Here is a 19,743-nt window from a genome sequence, read left to right as displayed (position 1 = left end):
GTTTTTTTTCTAGGAAAAAGAGATTTCTTGAAAAAAAATCAAGTGCAGTTCACCTGGAAGGTCATTGTTAGGATGACTGGCAATTTTAAAACTGACCAAGTGAGTTAACTGGGCTGACAGTCAACTGTGACTCCTTCAGCTAAAGATCCAAAATCTGGGGTATTTATTTAATTAACAGGTTTATGGTTTGCCCCAATCTATTCAGACTCTGGGCAGCATACAATAGTTTAAAATATAATGCAATTTAAAAAAGAATTAGAGCAATAATAATAACGCTCAAGTAGGACGGTCACCCTAATGAAGCTATAATCCCAAAGCTCACTCATTTGCAAGGAAGATCGTTGTGGTATTCGCCACTGGGGTATTTAAAGATAAAATGCTGGACATCTAAACGTTTAAACAAACTACCCCCAAGTCCTTCTCCCAATTTTAGAATAGTTGAAAGGCAGAGCCATTTTGTTCCTGAAGCAGGGTGAGATTCTTGTTTCTGGCAATTTACCTCACTGTTTCGGGGAAAACTGGAAGAGGGAGTGCTATGAATGCCACCCTGAGCTCCTGAAGAAAAGGCAGGATATACTTTGAATAAACAAACAAGAAACAGATTGGCTTGCATTATGCCATTTGTCTGCCTACCAACTTCCCATCTGGTTAGGGTTAGGATTAGGGTTAGGGTGCTTACATCAGTGCTGAGCTGCTTTTTGCCATTCTCACATCACTGCTTCCACAATGCAACCCCTTTTCCCTGCCTTCTCTCCCTGCCTGTTTCTCTGAAATCAGTTTCTGCTATGACACTTGTTGCAGCAGAAAACTAGATAGCAGGGGTCTTGAGGAACTTAGCTTTAAAATGTAAAGAAAATGTAAAGTATCTGCCCCTCTTACAGCCAAGCAGCCTTGATTCAGGCCATAGCTGGGACTTGCAACACCATGTTCTAGCACAGCAGGGGGCAACTCCAGGGTGTAGATGGTCTCCAAATGTTTCACTCTGCGCCCTCAGAAACCCTTTGTAAGTTGCTTTTCCTTCATCCCAGTTTGATCTGTCTGGTCCACCGTTTGCAGCAATTGAATTTGGCTGGCAAGCTGCAACTACATGGCATGAGACAAACATTAAACATTTAACTGAAGCCCCAAAAGCTTAAAATGAACAGCCACCAAAAGAAATGCTCTATTTATAAGAGGCTGTCTTTGGTTCCTGCTTCCTTTCAAGACAACTTGGTAAGCTACCAATACAGCTAACCAGAAGGAGATAAAAAGGGAGATATACTGAGCCAGCAGACTGAAAGGATGGATGATGATGATGATGATGATGGCAACAACTGATACTGGCAATTGTGATGAAACTAATGATGATAATAGTACTGGTGACTAATTATAATTATACTGAGGGATAACAGTTCCAGTTATAATAATGAAAAAAATGGAAATGATAATTTTTATCCATTCCAGTTTTGGCCCCGTACATGTTTTCATCTGGCCCCAGCCAATTCTGGAACTTCTGGCACAAATCTGAACATTGACTATGGTCCCCAGTCCCCTGAATGTTGTGCAACTCTGCTCTGAGGCAGTGGTGGCCAAGATTTCCCATGTTACCCCTAAAGATAGAAGGAAGAGGAGGTGGTAGTTTCTTCCATATTAGGCAATTCAACATCTTACACCAGTCCTGGAAAGGACACAGTCACCTCTGTTGGACAATAGTCACACATGTCTTCAGTATTAAAATTGTGAAAAGGGCTGTCTGTCACATTCTCCAGTAGGCAGAATCAAAACACTTCTGCTATGGCAATGAAAATGTAGGAACCTGCTTTAGCAATGTATAGCCCAGAAGGGAAAGGTTTAAAAAAATACAGATATATGAAAGGTTTAAAAAAATAGACACACACGCACAAACACACACAAAAAATCTAGATTCCTTTTCCTGGCTGATAGGAACTCAGAAGATAATTACTAAAGGCTAGAGCCATATACAAACATCCTGCAGTTATCCAATTTTAAGTATTTTAATAGTTTTAATATAAAAGCTTTAAATTTAAATAATTTAGTTTATGATATTTACATTTCTTCTAATTTCCTAAGCTGCTTAAGACAAAGCCTTCATAAATAAGTACTTGAATAAGAAGAATCTTCTTTTAAGAAACTGAATAAGTACATACTAGTAAAGGCCCATAACGAAGTCCCTTCCATGGAAGTAAGAAATGATTGCCACCACCAACTCCATTTGTCTAAAAGAGGTGATGAACTGTCAGTGCGCTAATGGAATATTAATAATATATTCTGAGTTTGTACAAGCTCTTATACAGAATTCAGAAGCTTGATTTCAGTGGGAAAGGAACAGTGGCAAGCTATCTTCCTCTGTGGCTTGCCTTAAAAACTGGGTTTGTCCCTTTCCACTTGACTCACTGTTAGTACATAAGCTGCCAGTTACCCAATTTAGAGGTAACACTTCCCCTTCCATACAGTTTTCTGACAAATTCAAGCACATTTACCTTCTTACCAAACAACATCCTTTATTGACCCTATCCAAAGTACTTAGGTATAAATATGAAGATGCATCTTCCTAGAACTAGCTTTCTAATATTCACTCAAATTGATTCGCTCTAATTTATTTAAAGCAAATTCAAGTTTTCTCAACTCTTTCATTTTAATTGATGAAATTCTTCCAAAAGATTCCTCCAATTCTAGCCAAACAGGAAAGATGCACCTGACTGAATTACTCAAGTTCAGATGTTGTAAAATATTAAGTAAAATATCACTGTGTACTATTATATCTATTCAATATTTTGCCAAGCAAAGCAACTCATATATAGTGCCTAAATAATAATAATTTTTGCTCACCAAGAATTTCAATGAAGCAACTGATTTCTAATACCACCACCATCGCCACCTACTTGTTTAACAATTTTTGTTGCTTCTGTGTTTCTCCGGTAAAATATATATTTATATTCATCCATCCAAACTTCTGCAAGGCGAACTTGATTACGTGTAATCACTTGAGTCCCTTTCGGAAAGGTATGGGGGCTCTTGCTGCGAAACACATGGCCAACAACTGAGCAAGGTATAATTTCCAACTGCCCCCCACATTGCCACACCTGAAAAATAAGAACTGTGTTAGGCTACCTTCAGTAGCTGCTATCAGGTTAGAGTGCTAAAGGAACATGTCTGTACAGAAAAGGTTTAATTTAAAGTGTTGTACTGCCACACAGATAATACTAAAACAAAGTAGTTATTTAATATGAATAAAGCACGAATTAATAAATAACGTGCTGACCAAGCTACGGATACCACTCCTACAATCTACGAAGCATTTTATCTTTCTATGCCATCATTACCACATGGCCAAGTTAATTTATCTGCTCTTTCTGCAGGGTTTAAGAAGTTTATCCCAATATAGTCAGTCACTTTGCCAGTAAAAGACATGTGAATATTCTATTAACTTACTCGGAAAGACATTTCTATATTTTCTCCTCCCCATATTTCCATTTCTTCATCATAACTTCCAATTCTATAAAAATAGTCCTTTGATATTGAAAAAAGACCTCCTGCAAAAGTTGGTGTTCTGCCAGAGGGAAGGCGGGAGTGGGGGGAAAGAGAGAGAAAGAGAGAGAGCAAGATAAAGCTTTATGAAGCAGGAACTTCTCCATTTGACTGAAACATATTATTCATTTTTATATAAAACCCTAAACCTTATCCTTCTTCAAGTAAATCTGATCAACCGAATTAACAGCACCAAGGGGATACATCCAATATGATGTAAGTGGATAACCCATGAAATATCTTACTAATTCTGTTCTTTTGCATATCCTATCCCAGCATTTTGAAGAACTTTTTGAGTGAGTATGAAAGAGCAATGGGATTTACTCTATTCTATTGGAACAACATATCAGTGAAATGACACCACTAAATATAACTCAAAAGCAAAAGCAACATGTCAACAGCAGTGGAGCACGCATTTATGAAAATGACTTGTGTTATACAACACAAGTATAATTTTGCTGTCTGAACTTATAATCCATTTCAAAATCAGAAAACAGACCAGAGTTTTTCTGGGATAAAAAATGGGGGCTTTTGGTATCTGAGGATGAACAATCTTACTTGATTTGGCATTCTTCCAAATACAGTATTTTACTGCTACAGTAAAATTAAATATTCATGAACATGTTCATCAAATGATGTTCCATAACCTTTCAAAAGTCAGTCATCACAAAGAAATACAATAAAATCTAATGTAAATTTCAAGTGAATTATATCTAACCTGTATTCTCTAATATTCTAAAAATTCTAAAATCAACTCCCCCCATCTACAGTCCATTTAGAGTTGATCAAACTACTGATCCTTGGTGTCAGCCCTTTGAGATAGGCCAACCCTTTCAGGCAGTTTCAGAAAACAGGTACCGCAGGGATTCCAGGAATCTACTTTACTGTTGTAGGATCTATTAACAGAATCTTGAAAGTCTGTCCAAAACTTCACCACCCCTCTTTAAAGACAAAAGGTCATGGTGGGGCTGTTCTGAGTTCCTTTCTCATACATCTTACTTTCCCAGGGCTGAGTAAACCTTACAACTCTCCAACCTCCTTCTCAAAACTTAAGCTAAATTCCTCCACATGTAGGCATGCCAATATGGAGTTCTTTCAAACGTTGCACTGCAGTTATTCAGAAAATCACAACCTGGCAGTTTGTGTGTACCATGTTTCCATTGGTAGAGCTTATTTTTCTATTAAAATTTTCAAACGTTAAATGGGCCAAGCTTTCTTTGAGTGCAAATAAATATATTTAAGTGAACAAGATATACAAAACCTGGATAGCCAGATGCATAACATAAAAACATAGAAGTTTCTGTTCTTCTATATTTTATTCACAAAAAATAAGCATAACAAAACTATCCATAAATGTAAATAACTCAAATTTCATTACTTACTTAATAGGATAGGTTTCATCTTTCCTTCTTTTGTTTTCATGTTCAGGAAGAGATTCCCAGCCAAAGGATAAACTCCAGTCAAAATTCCCTCTGTTGTGGTTTTGACCATAAGGAGAAGGTTTATTAAACTCAAAAGTATTGAGATCAATAGATGAAATATCAGGGCTTACAACACAAGTATAATTTTCAGCTATTCTGGCTAGTAAAGGCTCTAGCCATCCATAAAAGCATTCACCTAAAAGACAGAAATTAGCATACAGTTTTTTCATCTGCACAAGAACACTTCAAACACGCTTCAGCTATAAATACAATTTTACTCCCTGGAAATTATTTTTAAGTACAGTTCCACAGGGCATTTTTCAAATCAATTTCTTAAGTATTTTTGACAGTTTATAAATAAGGATCATTAAGTACCACTAAAATATGTATGGTCAAGGCAAAATATAAGGGGTTTTAAATAGTCTTCCTAGCCTGAAAGTTATTTTAAAAAAAAAGAATTAAACTAAGTATGTCTGAAGCCAGACAGAGAAATAAACATTGTAAAGAATCTTGAACTTTTTAATTAACTCTGTGAATAAGCCAAATATAATGCCATTCTTGCATTAATTATTGCACATTTTGGTAAATAACAGCCAAAGTGTAAATGAAGGCACGAACAAATGCAAGAAAAAAGATTTACACAGATGTAAACAAATTCTAGATTCTTCAGTGTTAACAATATTGCTTTAATTTAGTTTTAAGTAAGAAAATGGAAAACTAAACCTGTGAATAAACTCAGGTGCTTCCCTGAAATCAGCAGAGTCTAATTTCTTGTTCAACTGCAGTTCTTTCAACAGCATATGCATCCATCAACTGCAGAGAATTATCCAGAGTTTCAAAAGTTGTCCTAGGGAAACTTCACAAATTAATTTTAAAGAAGCAGCTGCATTTTCTTTTCATCTTTCTTGCCCTATACATTTTACAAGTAGCCAAGTCTAAGTCCAGAAAACTGGAAATACAAAGCCTTTGCCTACTACATAAAGGTAAACAAACAAAGTGGGAAGATTCAATTACTAATTTTGTTTCCTCACTCTCAAATTTCTTGTAAAAAATCTAAGTACTCAAAAGAAAATTGGATACTCCTATTACAGGTTGTTGTTTTTTTCTTATTTCTCTTGATCACTGGGAGGGATTTCGAATTAACTGAGAGGAGCATTAAATATTGAAAAGTGCCTTTTCAAATATATTGTTATTTAAAATTTAGTGATCATAGCTAGGAAAGCGGAAATAATAAAGAAAAACAGGATTTAATATTCCTTTTTAGGTGCTTGGGGAACAAAAAGGCCAATTAGGAACTGGTATTCACTCTAGGCAGGATATCCCATTTTTTAAAATCAACTTAAATCTCAGTATTCTTCCAAGTGTGCTGATCCCTTCCACTTGTTTCTTAACAAAACTGCTTTGGTTAAATTCTGGCAATATTCACTAGTTGCTTTTGGTACTAAAAAGTGATATTGGTTTAACCTTTATTCCGAAAAGACGAAGCTCTGCAGGTACTTGGAAGCAAGCTGTTCTTGAATTTTAAATGTGCAAGGAAGTGGGAGCCTGCCGTTATTCAAGGAAAGAAGAGTACTCTGTGCACGTTCAGAGATGTTTTTCTTTCCATATTCCAAGATTTGGTCTTGCGACGGGAAACGTATTCCTGGTCAGAGTACATAAAAGTTTTACAAGACCTGATGGAGAAATCACTTCTAACAAGTGAGCAGTCAGCAGAACCTGGTGTCTTTAGGTGTTGCTAGAAAGGCATGAATGGTTCTGCAGAAGGGTAGGGAATACTTGTGTTTTCTAGTCATGGAGATCACAATACCACTTATTTGGCACCGGTTTTGGTTTTATTCTGATGGGCAGAGACAAGGTGAAAGAATAAAAAATACATATGCTCATAAGTATTCTTATCAAACGGCTATTTCCATCTAACAATTCTCTGCCATAAACTCACTTATTGATTTGGAATTGGTCACTTATTGCAATTCTTCAACTGTAAGATAGGACCAATGTATGTGAACTGACTTGGGTTTTGGGGTTATCTAGAGGTAATTGTTTGCCTTTACATTTGGTTCCCAGTTTCGTTTGTGCTGCAACTAATTCTGAATTATACTGTATACAATAGTATACTATTGTACATTCGTCTTATCCTGCTGGGATGCTGCCTTCAGCTCTCTTTACTAACCTTCAGACGTGTACAGCCTGAGTTCTGGAATGCTAAACAATGTGTTATGATGGCAACTTCTAAATGCTCTTAAGTTTGAGAAATGGCTTGTTAGATGATGCAGAAGAGGAATGGAATTGCAAAGCTTCTCTATCTTCTCAGTTCCTGTGTAGCACTATAAATCCGAACCAGATTATGCATTTGCATGCCAGATTTTAGGATGTAACCTCACATATCTAAATACCTACTGAGAAGCTATCTTTGGCATTTAAGGAATAAAAAGCTACTCTCCACCCCAACAGGATGAAAAATGTCATCTGTGAATGCTTCTTTAAATTAAGAAAACATAATCCAGAAGGAAGTCACATAAATACTATTTATTTACTGTATTTTATCATGTTTTTCACAACATTATTATTCCTTAGTATTTTTTAAGTAGAGAGACATGAAAGAGCCAGTTTGGCATAGTGGTTAAGGCATCAGGCTAGAAACCGGGAGACCATGAATTCTAGTCCCGTCTTAGGCACAAAGCCAGCTGGGTGACCTTGGGCCAGTCACTTTCTCTCAGCCCTAGGAAGGAGCAGGCAATGGCAACCCACTGCTGAAAAACCTTGCCAAGAAAACTGCAGGGATTTCTCCAGGCAGTCTCTGAGAATTGGACATGATTGAACAGATAAAAAAGAAAGGGACAGGCAGCATGTTTTGAGGCTGAAATACTCTGACCTCAGAATATTCATTCCAACCTGGAAATGGGCCATTCTGAATTCACAGAAGTAACTCAGTCCTGAAACAAGCTGTACTAGCTTCCCATGGTCAGTGCAGCCCAATTTTAGATTAGAATGGAAATCCAAAGACAAAACAGGATAATCTGGTCTCAAATTACTTTGTGCTCCTCTAGTGTTCAGTCAGCTATCTAGACATACTTACAGTGGGCATCCAAAAAAGTGAGCGTTTCCCCAGTAGCTACTGAAGCACCTAACAACCGAGCCGTGATAAGCCCCTTTCTTTCCTTTTGTCGGACAACTTTAACTATTTGGAATTGTTTCACGTAATCATCTAGTTTATCCTGCAAGTAGTCTGAAAAGAGAACAAGTCAGTATCTGTACCTTCAGGATCAGCTCTTCAGTAAAGAAAACTAGAAATAATATAATTTTTAAACAACCATGGTTACAGTTCTAAAATACCATCTGATTACTAAAAAATGAATACGTGACCAAACAAATACCACCTTAATTCAGCGAAACTGTAATTGCTAACACTTCCTAGTAAAGTTAAGCTTTGGAAAATTATTATTCTTTCGGAAAAAGTGACCCATATATTCAGTTGGAGTCAAATGAACGTTATTTTCTATTATTTTAAAGCAATTTGGCTTTACAATCAATTACTTTATAACTGAATAAATATAGTTATAGATAAATGTTACATTTTAAAAGGAAAATTAAAAAGGGCAGCTCATCTGGACATAGAGAATATGGCCATTGCTTTAAAACCCTTGAAAGAGAGTAAGTTGTTGATGAAGAACATTGTTTTAAGAAATCTGTTCTCAATATGGATTACTCCTACATACTTTCTCACAATGCTCCAGTACCTCTGACAGCAGCAGGAATCAGCCTTATCTTAAGATCTACCCATAAAATGTGTTTCACATTTACCATTCATTCAGGGCAATAACTTTCCACCAGGTCCTACAAATACACAATCCAGTAATGATAATCTTAGGTCACAATGGACTGCATACAGGCACTGTTGGAATATTATGCAATTGCATGAATGGTTGTGGCAGCGTCATGTGATAGGATCACTGAATCAGCAACAAGATGAGCTACTCTAATCAGAACAGAATACTTTTAGAAGACAGAAGAAAAAGTCAGAAAAAGGACACCAGATATACTAGGTAAACAGCTACTGAATAACAAGACAAAGGGTCACATCTTATGCCATATTCTACTAAGTATATGATTAAACATGTAACATCAGCTAGTTTTCCCTTTGATAACCAAAAAAAGATACTGCTGGTTAGCTTAGAACCAAGAGCGATAACTTGTTGCCCACATATGCCCACCCATCCCTTTGTCTGCAGTACTGGGCTTCCTCACAATTGTTTGAATGGCTTCAATTACTGATTAGGTGAGGGTAGAAAGAATGTGCATCCTATATTCTGACAATATGTTAAGCCCTAATTAAGCCAGCAACGGCTACTGTGGGGGAAGAACCACCAGGGTGAGTTGATGCACTCTGTTCTTCAACATAAGCCTAGGCAAGTGTAACATGCAAAGGCAGTCTGTGACTTAATTCAGATACAACCATCTTTAAGCTTCTAAATGTAAATATGTCTAATTATGATTTAGAATTCCCATCTCCATTATTTTCCACCCACCAAGGAACATCTTCATTAATAAAAGTGTTCCTTTATAGCATAGCAACCCTTCAAGACAGAGCAATATCGTAGCTAGAACAGTAATTTATCAGGTCTGGTATCACATCAAGCATTGCATGGAACCAACAAGTCCAACAAAACTCTTAAAACTATTCAGCACATGATTTCCAATTTTAATTTGATCAATTTAGACCTAGATGTAAACTTCCTTAGCCATAATTTGACTTGGATTGAACTGAGCCAAAAAGAAAGCACACACAAAAAACTAATTCAGCTTCAAAGTATATAGTATGTGGATGTATCTACACTATACTGTATATGAATTTAGGTACAGCATGTGAGAAGTGGGGATTTCATCCCTTGAAAGGGTTGTCCCTTCTTTATTGAAGAAAGTAAAATGCGTATATTTCCAGGATACATTAATTAGAAAAAAACTAAATATGAAAAATCTATAGCCCATAGATGACATCTTACCGTCTACACTGGCATCATCCACCAAAATTATTTCCTTCAATAATATTGCAGGGGAAGTATGCATCACACTATAAACTGTTCTCAGAAGAGTTGACCATGCTTCATTGTGAAACACTATGATAACACTTGTAGTAGGCAGTGGAGGACAGCGCTTAAACTTCTGTTCAATACATCTAGAGGATAAAACCATAGTTTATAGAACAAAATATGAATCACAAATGTCAGGCCTTGATACTCTGGCATGGCACAGATGAAACACTGTTAACAAGCTTGGCATGTATGGCTGAACTATTTAACCCTTGCTTTCAAAAAAGCCATGCAAAGGAGCCAGCATGGCACAGGTATTTCCTAGCAATATCATTTTAACAGTAAAGTGATAATCTATGTATCACATTGTGAGAGGAATCTAAAGATTTAGAATAATTGCCTACAAAACTATATCATGATTAACAACTTATTCACATTCACAATAAACAGAAGATACCTAGCGCTGGAAAATCATGTTAGTAAGAGCTATGGCTACTTTCTTGCTTCATCAGTGCATTCTAAAGATATGGAAGTGCTCTAATCCCATATAGATTTATTTCAAGATTTCTTAACATTTTTAGATGCATTATTTGCTATCACCAAACAACTACTTCAGAAAAGCCATATGTGCTATACTTACAGACGTAAAAATTAGTAGGTAGCACTTACTCTAATAACAGGAGTCAAAGATCACATCTTAATACAGAAATGAAGGCTCAAAATACCCTTTTTCAGTATTTTATCTATTTTAAATAAAGACCAGAATATTTGCTCTCAAATCCAAATACATTTCAACGTACTCAGGAGGCCGTGTGTCTGGTCCTAGATCTCGATGCAAAGAAATCCTGTCACTTGCAAATGCATTAAAACAATGCTTTTCTTCACCACGCTCTTTCTCCTTCTGTTCATCTGGGCTTAAATTGATCATTTTGAATGCTTTACCAGAAGCCCCTGGAGTATTAGGATCCTGAGGGGGACGGTCAAGGTAAGGAGTCAGTTCAGCAGCTGTATAATATCCTGGTAAACAGTGCTTCTGTCCAGCATTTTGAGTCTGCCTAATGGGTGCTTTAATTTGCATTTTTGGTTTTGCAGCTTTAATGTTGTTCACAGCATTTAACACTAGATCTAATACAGTTTTCTTTTCATCATGAGATGGCATTCCTGGGTCCTCATTAAATTCTTGAACACCTACTTCTCGTTGTAGCAAAACCAAAAATATTAGGAAGACAAAAATAACGAAGGTAAACTTCCAAAGCTTCTTCTGGGAAAATTGTTTCATTATGAAGCGCCTTAGCATTCTTATGTAAGTCATCATGGAGACTCCACATACAGAAGTGCTTCAAATAATGTTCTTTCTTTTAAACAGAGAAGTTCACAAAATGATAAAACCTGCAAGATTTTTAAAAATGTTAATAATACTTACTAATGTATGTTTACCCATAAAAATAATTGTAACTGTTTAAATGAGTAAGAATACAAAATCCACAAAGTAAGGCACTACATTTCAGGGTTGCTGAAATCATGTTCCTTTTCTAAACTTATTAGAGCATTTGAATCCCCTAAGAACCCTCATTAGCTACACCAGCCAACTTATTCTTGCCCCTTGGGCTACTTTCTTTTACATCTTTTAGATCAGATACTCTAAACGTTCTAATTATTAGCCATAGATAACTTTTTGGGGCTATGAATCTCAAGGAAGTAAACAACATTCTGTTATGGCAAATTGTGTCCCTGAAACAGGCAGTTCAAACTTCGAAATGAGCCATTCTGTTTTGGAAGGTTTCCAACTCTGAAACAGGTACTTCCATTCTGAGTGCTTTGGATGTGATCCAACTTTAAAATGGTCCTTTTCTATCAATGCCTGTTTCTAAGTTGGACCACTTCTGGAACATTCAGATGGCCCATTTTGAGACTGAAATAACAAAATGTTTTGCATATCCCTAGTTAAATCTCCATTTTCCCTTTCAATTACCTTATATGCATTATCACTTATGTTTCAGAACCATTTTTACACCGTTGAATGGTTTGAAGACCTTTGCAAATAAGATTAACAAAACCATTTTCACAATCTCCCTATTGGCAGCGAATCATTTCTATTTGAAGAAATCCATATTGAAATAGCAGTAAAACACATTAAGAGAGTGCCACTCAAATGGCAAAAGTTGTATTTTAATTAGAACCATTTTTTTTCTTTTTCAAATGTAAGTTCTGCTTTTGATTGACAGCTAAGAAAAGAAAAAGCAGTATTAAGCAACAGATTATTTATATCCAGTTGTATGCCATTTGAAAGGACAGAGAGGATAAGCTGCACTGCAACATTATGCATTTATTTGACATGGTAGCAATTCTAATTTTCCAGATGGATGGATACTTACCAGTATGTCTCTCACATTATTTCTGAATGTGTTTGCTACCTCCTAGGCACTTTGTTTTTGGAGAACAAGAACTATGCCTAAATCGGAGTAGTAAGTGGCACTTATTATTTGATAAAATCTTGCCCAGCCAGGTATTAGAGATGATCTCATACAGCGCTGCTTGCTCTACAACAGATGTGTGCTAGCCTTTCAGCCATATTGCCTCATGCAAGATTGGCAATCCTGTGTCTTAAAACTGTTTCACATATTAGTTTTTGTACAGCAACAAAATCCATCAAAAATGTGTATACCATTTACTATAACCAAATTATTCTGAGAGTTGCCCAATAGGCATATACATAAATAAAAGAAAATCTGAACCACCCTTCAGTATCACAATCCATATTAAGTCTCTTAAGACAAAACAAAGTTCCAGACTTCCTAGCCATAATACTTACAATGTTTTGCAGAAATTTCTGCAAAAATCCTATTTCAATGTTTACCTAATTGTGTATGCTTACAAAGTCTGCCACTGAATAACAGCTGCTATAGAAACATGCAACCCAGATCATCCTTTAACTTAAAACTTAAGACTGATAAAGACAAATATGCATCATCACTGCTATAAATTTCATCCACTATCACAAGAGTAAAGGCATTTCTTAAACAATGGAACATCATAGATTGAAGACGGCTCCATTTTTGCAATTGCAGCTAAGAACAAGAAAAAAAAAATTGAGTTCCTACAACTCTGATCTCTCCAGGGGTGCAACACTGCCTCTTGAACAACTAGGTAGAGCAAGTAGATTCTATATGGAGAAGACGGTCATGAAGGTAATAAGGACCCAAGCTACACCAGTATTTCGATGATATCAGACTCCAGACCAGCAGATGACATCTTCCAGTAGTTTCATGCAGAGGCTGCATAAAAAATAGGGGATAAAGGGCAGATAGCCAATACCTAGGACAGCCCATATTGAAGTGTCCAAAGGCTCCATGTCTCCTTCCCCAAATAAAACTGATTGAAACTGCCTGCTCAGGAATGAGCACAAATACTGCACAGCAGTGTTTTCAATCCTCAGCCCTTGCAGGACATCCAAAAGGATACCATAGTCAATGGTACAGAATGCTGCTGAGAGATCTATTGGAATGAGGAGAGATGCACCTTCTCCCTCCTCATTCAACACAGGTCATCCACAAGAGTTACCAGTGCAGAGGGATTGAGATAATCCATCTCATCCAGGATACTCTGTAGCTGGAACCCAACCATCATCTTAACACTTATTCAGAAATAGCAGGTTGGAGACTAGCTAAGAGTTTTCCAAGATGGCTGAATCCAAGGATAACTTTTTAAGGAACAACACACAACTGCCTCCTTCAAGACTATGTCTCTCCTCCAAATAGACATTTACTACCTCCTTGATCCTTGCCATTGTGCCCTCTATGGCTGCCTGTATTATCCAAGAAGAGCAAGGATCTAATTTGCAGGTGGCTGAGCTCATGCCACAGAGGACCCTGTCAACTTCCTCAGGTGTCACAGGCTTGAAAGAGTCCTAAATTACCTGGCAAGACATTATTTTGTCATCTCATTAGCTTCTGCCCATCTACCATCCAACCACTGACAACAGACATCAGATCCAGTATAACAGTATAGAGAAGTACACAGAAGAAAATATGCAGCAGCAACTGTATTATAAAAACATCAGCCTGGAAAGACAATGTCAAGGAAGAAACTCAATACTGGCCTACCTTGACTCTCCTGGGTATAAGAGGAAGGGAAAGAAATTCTATCAGGCTTTCAAGATTCAATATCAATAGAGTTCTGATTTTATTGTGTGATCCCAGCCTGGTCTACTTCAACAGAGAGACATTGGTCTCAAAGTGCTTGGCAAATTGCTCAAGCAGAAGTTCCTAGAGCCCCCAAAGGCCCCAGTCATCTAAACAATGCTGCTGGATGGCCCTCTGAGAATGCAATAAGGATGGAAAAGTAGTGATGCTCTTATTGCCACAGAATAGGCTCAGACTTGGGCTCATGCTTATATCTGATCATATTCTTAGGCACCTTCTCTCCTAGAGCTCCCTGGTAAACCAAGGACCTTCTTGGATCAGCACTCAGAGGGTCAGGCCACTTTGGAGCAACCCCATCAAAAGCCCTGCCTATCTTGGTCTTCCAGTGTTCAACCAGGCTACACCAGAGTTGCTCGCATGATTGCTGGGAAATTCCCTAAGTGCCCATTGGAAATAAAATGGATCCAGGAGGTGCTTGGGGCAGACCAATTCCCCTACAGAGGTTGGTGTTGGCTGTGAATTCCAGCAACTTGACCATGACAACAGAATGATATTGATGTCCTTGACCCTCAGATCATGAATTCCTCCAAGGTGAATACCAATTTCATGCCCCCCCCCCAGTAGTTCATGCCATAGTAACTTGGGACGAGCCCATGGTTGTCATGCATGCTATGAATTCATGACAAACCCTCCCCCCAATTCATGGAGGATTAAATACAGCTGGAGAGCCAGCCACCAACTTGGTAGTTTTCACATAGCTGCTCTTGCATCAGAAAGAAAACTACCATAAACATGATTTACATGAACAAAGTATGATTTTTGATAATTCATTCTTCTCATTAATAGAATTAAAATGTCTTTCAAATATGTATACAGTTGTTTTAATGGCATACAGCAGGTTTTGCATTGCTTTTTAAGCTATTAATTTCTAAAAAAAGAAACATTTGAAGTTGGAAAAATGTATGGTTGCTATTTTACTTATTAGAGGTGTTACCCCACCCCAAACATCACAACAGGCACATACAGACACAAAACCTGAAAAAAAAATCTAAGGACATTTAAGTATATTCATGAAAAATTATTTATTATATTTATTTACCACTGCATGTCAGTGACTCCTGACATGCAGTGGTATCTTATTATCTTGTTTTTCCGCTTAAAATATGTGCTTAGGACTGAAATAAATTACACAACCTCAGAAAGAAAAATAGTACTTGCATGATTAAAATCTGCTTCACCAAAAGTGAGTTTAGATGCCAAGGCTTGTCTAATTAAAATATATTAGCTTGCAGGTGGAAAGACAACATATAGGGAACCAGCCTGACCTTCCTCACAGGGGCTTCTAAAACTTAGGGCAGACACTAAGAAGGCCATTCTCATATTCCTGCCAAGCGTGCAATTCATAGTGGCCGAGTAGAGATAGCAACATTTTTCACAGATCTTGAGACATGAACGTTTTTAAGCTAATCAATTCAATTAAACAACAAACCCTTGTGGTTACATTCTCAATGCACTAAGCTTGGTTAATTTCAATTGTAGCTGTTAAATAGCCTAGTGTTTTATGTAAACATTAGGCAATTTGGTTAGCATGCTATTCAATGTATTGTGTGAACCCAGAAAATAAGATAAATGCAGTAACCAGATCTGTTATGCAATGAGAACTGAGCTGCTTCATGATCCCAGAATACTGGATGTTGAAAAGGGGAGAAAAACTCTGTGTGGCTGGAACAAAGCATGGATTAGCCGTAATTCTGAGCACAGCACTCCATTTTGCAAATGTTTTGTTGCAGGTTCCACTTTTATGTTACCATATTAATAACCACAACTCTTAAGGTGCTGGTTTTCTTTCAGTCAGCACCTTACCATCCACACACAAGAGGACATAAGGTGCTTAAAGGAAGCCGAAGTTATAAACATTCTTAAAAACAAAACTTAATACACACACAATATTGAAAGACTTCTAGGTAGAAAAATCAGATGGGAGGAGGAATGTAACAGCACCCTAGAAGAAAGCATGACTGACTGGCTGGAGCTATGGACAGAAGACTGTGATCTTTTGTTGCATCATTTGAGGTTTTTAGAAAACAGGGAGGATCTGTCCTGTATGAATGAAGATGTCTACTACTTGCATATTTTTTTAATGCCAGTCCAACAGAACAGTTGAGGAGTGATGACTGGTCTCCTGTATGATTTCTTACGATACCCCACACTACTACCATTATTTTTACAATTCCAAGAACAATCTATTAAATGCTTTACATTAAAAATGGCCCAGATCTTGTGAGAGAACAGAAATCTTTCAAGAATGAGCTATGTTTGATTTTTTAAAATTAATTTGATGTAAATGGATGCCATCTAGTGGTATGATGGATGCTATGGCCTGCAGGTACAGTATTGCATTGCCAACCCCCAAGTTACAAAATAGCAAAGATTCTTAACATAATGAGCAGAAATATGAAATAAAACTCTGCATGTTTTGGAAGAGAGCATTTTTGTACTGTATTTATTTCAATGTATGCTATAGATGCCCTATCCTTTGTGTTGAAGTTGAAGGTCCCCTGTGCAAGCACCGAGTCATGTCTGACCCCTTTTGGGGGATGCCACTTTCGTGATGTTTTCTTGGCAGACTATAGCGGGGTAGTTTGCCATTGCCTTCCCCAGTTGTCACCTTCCCCAGCAAGCTGGGTACTAATTTTACCGACCTCGGAAGGATAGAAGGCTGAGTCGACCTGAGACAGCTACCCAAGAATCCAGCTTCCGCTGGGAACGAACTCGAGTCATGGGGAGAGTTTCGGTTGCAATACTGCTACCTACCACTATGCGCCACACGAGGTGCATCCTTTCATCCTTTGTAGATAGACCAAAAAAAGGGGAACAACCTTTTATGAATTCTGATAAATAGTCCCATATGTATAAATAGTCAATGTCAAGGCAGATGGCAGGGAAACCCATCTGAGTGGTTGAGCAAGCAGCTTTGGCAAACATAATATTGGTATACATGTAGAGATCCTATGTGTTGGCTATGAAAAGTTCACAGTTCCCTCAACCCAAAGCTTTTGTATTACCCCACAATGACATTGTTTGTATCTTCCAATTGGTACCCTTGTTCTAAAAATTTAGAGAAATCTTGCTCCAATTACACTTCCAGTTTAATTTGGGGAGAGAGGGTTGAGAATTTTCAGCTACGTGAATTACATAAAGTATAGTTTCAGGCTGCCTTTCTAAAAGAAAGCTTTTATTTACACAGGGAAACAAACACATCATTTATTGGTTGAGTTCAACAGATGGCCAGTGAATGGGTGTGTTATCTTCCTAAGCCTGGTACAGCATTCTCGTTAGCCAAAAAAAAAAAAAAACCAGAAGGAAAGCACAGTGGACTATCAAACGTATCTATGATATTATAGGTCACAGAATACTGATGATTGATTACATGCCACCAAGTCATTGTCAACTTAGGGGCCACATAGATTGTCTCTATGAAAAGAATACTGAGCATTGCCCTAACAAGTAGTAGATTCCATAGGTCTTATTCAACATTTTGATTTTATATCCATAACTGAAGATACGCTGTTTGTTATCAGGATTTACATGAAAAAATTATATACCGTTTATAAAAAGAATAAAGACTTCCTCAAGTTTTGCTCAACTTCTGGTGACATCATAGACACATCCATATGGAGGGTTTTGGCAGCTATACAGAAGGAGTGTTCCACTGCCTTCTGGTTTTTGATTTCCTGGTCTAGACTACAGCCTCAGGATTTCTTAACAGTTTTTCATCCATTTCCTAAGTTTTCAAGGTCAGCCAGGTGCTGCCCCAAAGATACTCTCAAGCTTTTAAACATGCTGAAATACACACACTCTCTAGCAACGAACATTTAAAGAGAGCCACTAATTTACACCCTTGAAGTTCTCTGACAGCCAATTTAATCAAAGCAATAATAACCCAATTAGAATGCTTTTAATCACTACTTACATGTTGTTTAGGATTTGTCAGATTAGGATCCATATGCATGACCAAATACTTCAAATTATATGGTTTTGGATCTGGATCTGTTCCGGTTAATTATGGACTGACAAGTATATTAGAAATGGTTTTCCAGTGCTACTAGATCTGTAGCAGTATGTATCTGAATTAATTTCTCTTTAATAGCAAAAATGCATTTAAACACTATGCCATTGTACAGAAAAGCCATGTGACATATTATGTAATACTTCCTGCTTTCCAGGGGAATAGAACTATAGAATGAAGCATAAAGAATACCCCCTCCACATCTGATAACTCCTAATAACTCTCAAAACCTCACATTTCAGCAGAGAATTGTTTTCTATATTGTGACTTATTTTACCCACTGAAAAATTATTTTTTCTTAAGATTTTACTCCTAAATATATTTACTATTGATTGTACAAAGGAGACTTACTTTTCTATGATTTACAAAATAATACTTTCTTCTGAGTAAGCATTATCATGTATGTCAGGAAGACAGTTTTAGTCAGGCAACAAAAGGAAATATTTATAGTAGCGTAGTGCCAGCATCAAAAGTTTTCTTTACCACATCCCATCACTATACTACTACTAGGCTGCTTCAGATTACATCCCACATATTCTAAAATCAAAATGTTCTTGTAAACTAAATGTAGCAATTGCTTCTAGGACTTAGAGTCCTGCTAAGTCATAGGAATCCAAAGTACAATTTAACACTGCTCCTCTCTTTATGTCAACATCTTCTGTTTGAAAATTACAACCTTTCACATCACTACTGGTAGCAGTTCCCGGAAATAAAAAGCAGATTAGATCTGCTCCTTGAAGCTTTTATTTGCCTTAACTCAAACATCAAGTGTTATGGCAGCTCCAAACCGCATAGTTTTTCATTTATAGGATTCCCACCGTTTCTTTCAGCATTCTAAAATCCAAACAGTTACATGGTAAGTTTTGAGAGGTAGTGTCTGAACTGTCAGTTAAGAGGCACCTATACGCACATTTTACCGCACAACCGACTGCTGTTAGAAGTAGCCCGAATTACAGAAGGCAGGGGTTTCTGCACTTTTAATAGTTTGCGTGGCATGAAGAGATCATTCTGACAGGACAGAGAAGATGGGGCGCCGCTTGCTCTCCCTCCAGATCTCCTCATCAGGGGCACAGCCGACACAAACAACGGAAGGCTCTGCAGCCGCCCTAAGTTGCAGCTAAAGTCACACGGCGCGCCTTCGGGAGAGCGCGGGAAGCGGGCGAGAGAAAAAGCATGTTGCAGAGCCCTATCTCCTTTGCCCGCCCCAAACCCCTCGCCTACCTGTGGCTTCAACCAGCCTGCGAGAGAGGAAAGCAGCCTTGGGCGCTTGCTGCTGCTGATGCCACCGCTTTTCCTGCCCCCGCCCCCCCCGCGTGATCGGCGGCCACGGACAGACGCGATTGGCCAATAATCTGACACCCGCAGCGCCCAGGTGAGCGCCCAGCCGGAACGCGACTGCGCTCGCCTCGGCTTACCTGGAAGCTCAGGTGAGGCAAGAGCTCCTCCTTCCGTTCCTTTAACGGAAGGCAACAAGGCCACGTGCCGCGGGGGAGGGGGAGGAAATTGAGAGAAAGTCGGGGAGCGCGCGCAGGCGAGAATTGCTGCCTCTTGCACCG

General features: G+C 37.9%; 1 protein-coding gene across 2 annotated transcripts in view; it reads right to left on the bottom strand.

The window, feature by feature from the left end:
• The window catches only part of GALNT3 (polypeptide N-acetylgalactosaminyltransferase 3), a 30,417-nt gene extending 10,940 nt beyond the window's left edge, over window positions 1–19,477 (bottom strand). The window contains exons 1-7 of one of the 2 annotated variants that reach the window (XM_063318236.1): window positions 19,409–19,477; window positions 10,777–11,365; window positions 9,950–10,122; window positions 8,026–8,175; window positions 4,911–5,145; window positions 3,433–3,550; window positions 2,883–3,083 (exon numbers count right to left, since the gene is read on the bottom strand). In XM_063318236.1, coding sequence (XP_063174306.1) covers window positions 2,883–3,083; window positions 3,433–3,550; window positions 4,911–5,145; window positions 8,026–8,175; window positions 9,950–10,122; window positions 10,777–11,291 — 1,392 coding nt within the window. In that variant the 5' untranslated portion in view covers window positions 11,292–11,365; window positions 19,409–19,477. The remainder of the gene's footprint in view (window positions 1–2,882; window positions 3,084–3,432; window positions 3,551–4,910; window positions 5,146–8,025; window positions 8,176–9,949; window positions 10,123–10,776; window positions 11,366–19,408) is intronic. The other variant, XM_063318237.1, reaches the window with a different exon arrangement.
• Between the last annotated feature and the right edge of the window lie 266 nt (window positions 19,478–19,743).

This window comes from Candoia aspera, chromosome 1 (assembly GCF_035149785.1).
Source record: "Candoia aspera isolate rCanAsp1 chromosome 1, rCanAsp1.hap2, whole genome shotgun sequence".
Lineage (NCBI taxonomy): Eukaryota > Metazoa > Chordata > Lepidosauria > Squamata > Boidae > Candoia > Candoia aspera.
The sequence above is the reverse complement of the archived record's forward strand: the minus strand, read 5'-3'. Positions and strand labels throughout refer to the sequence as shown.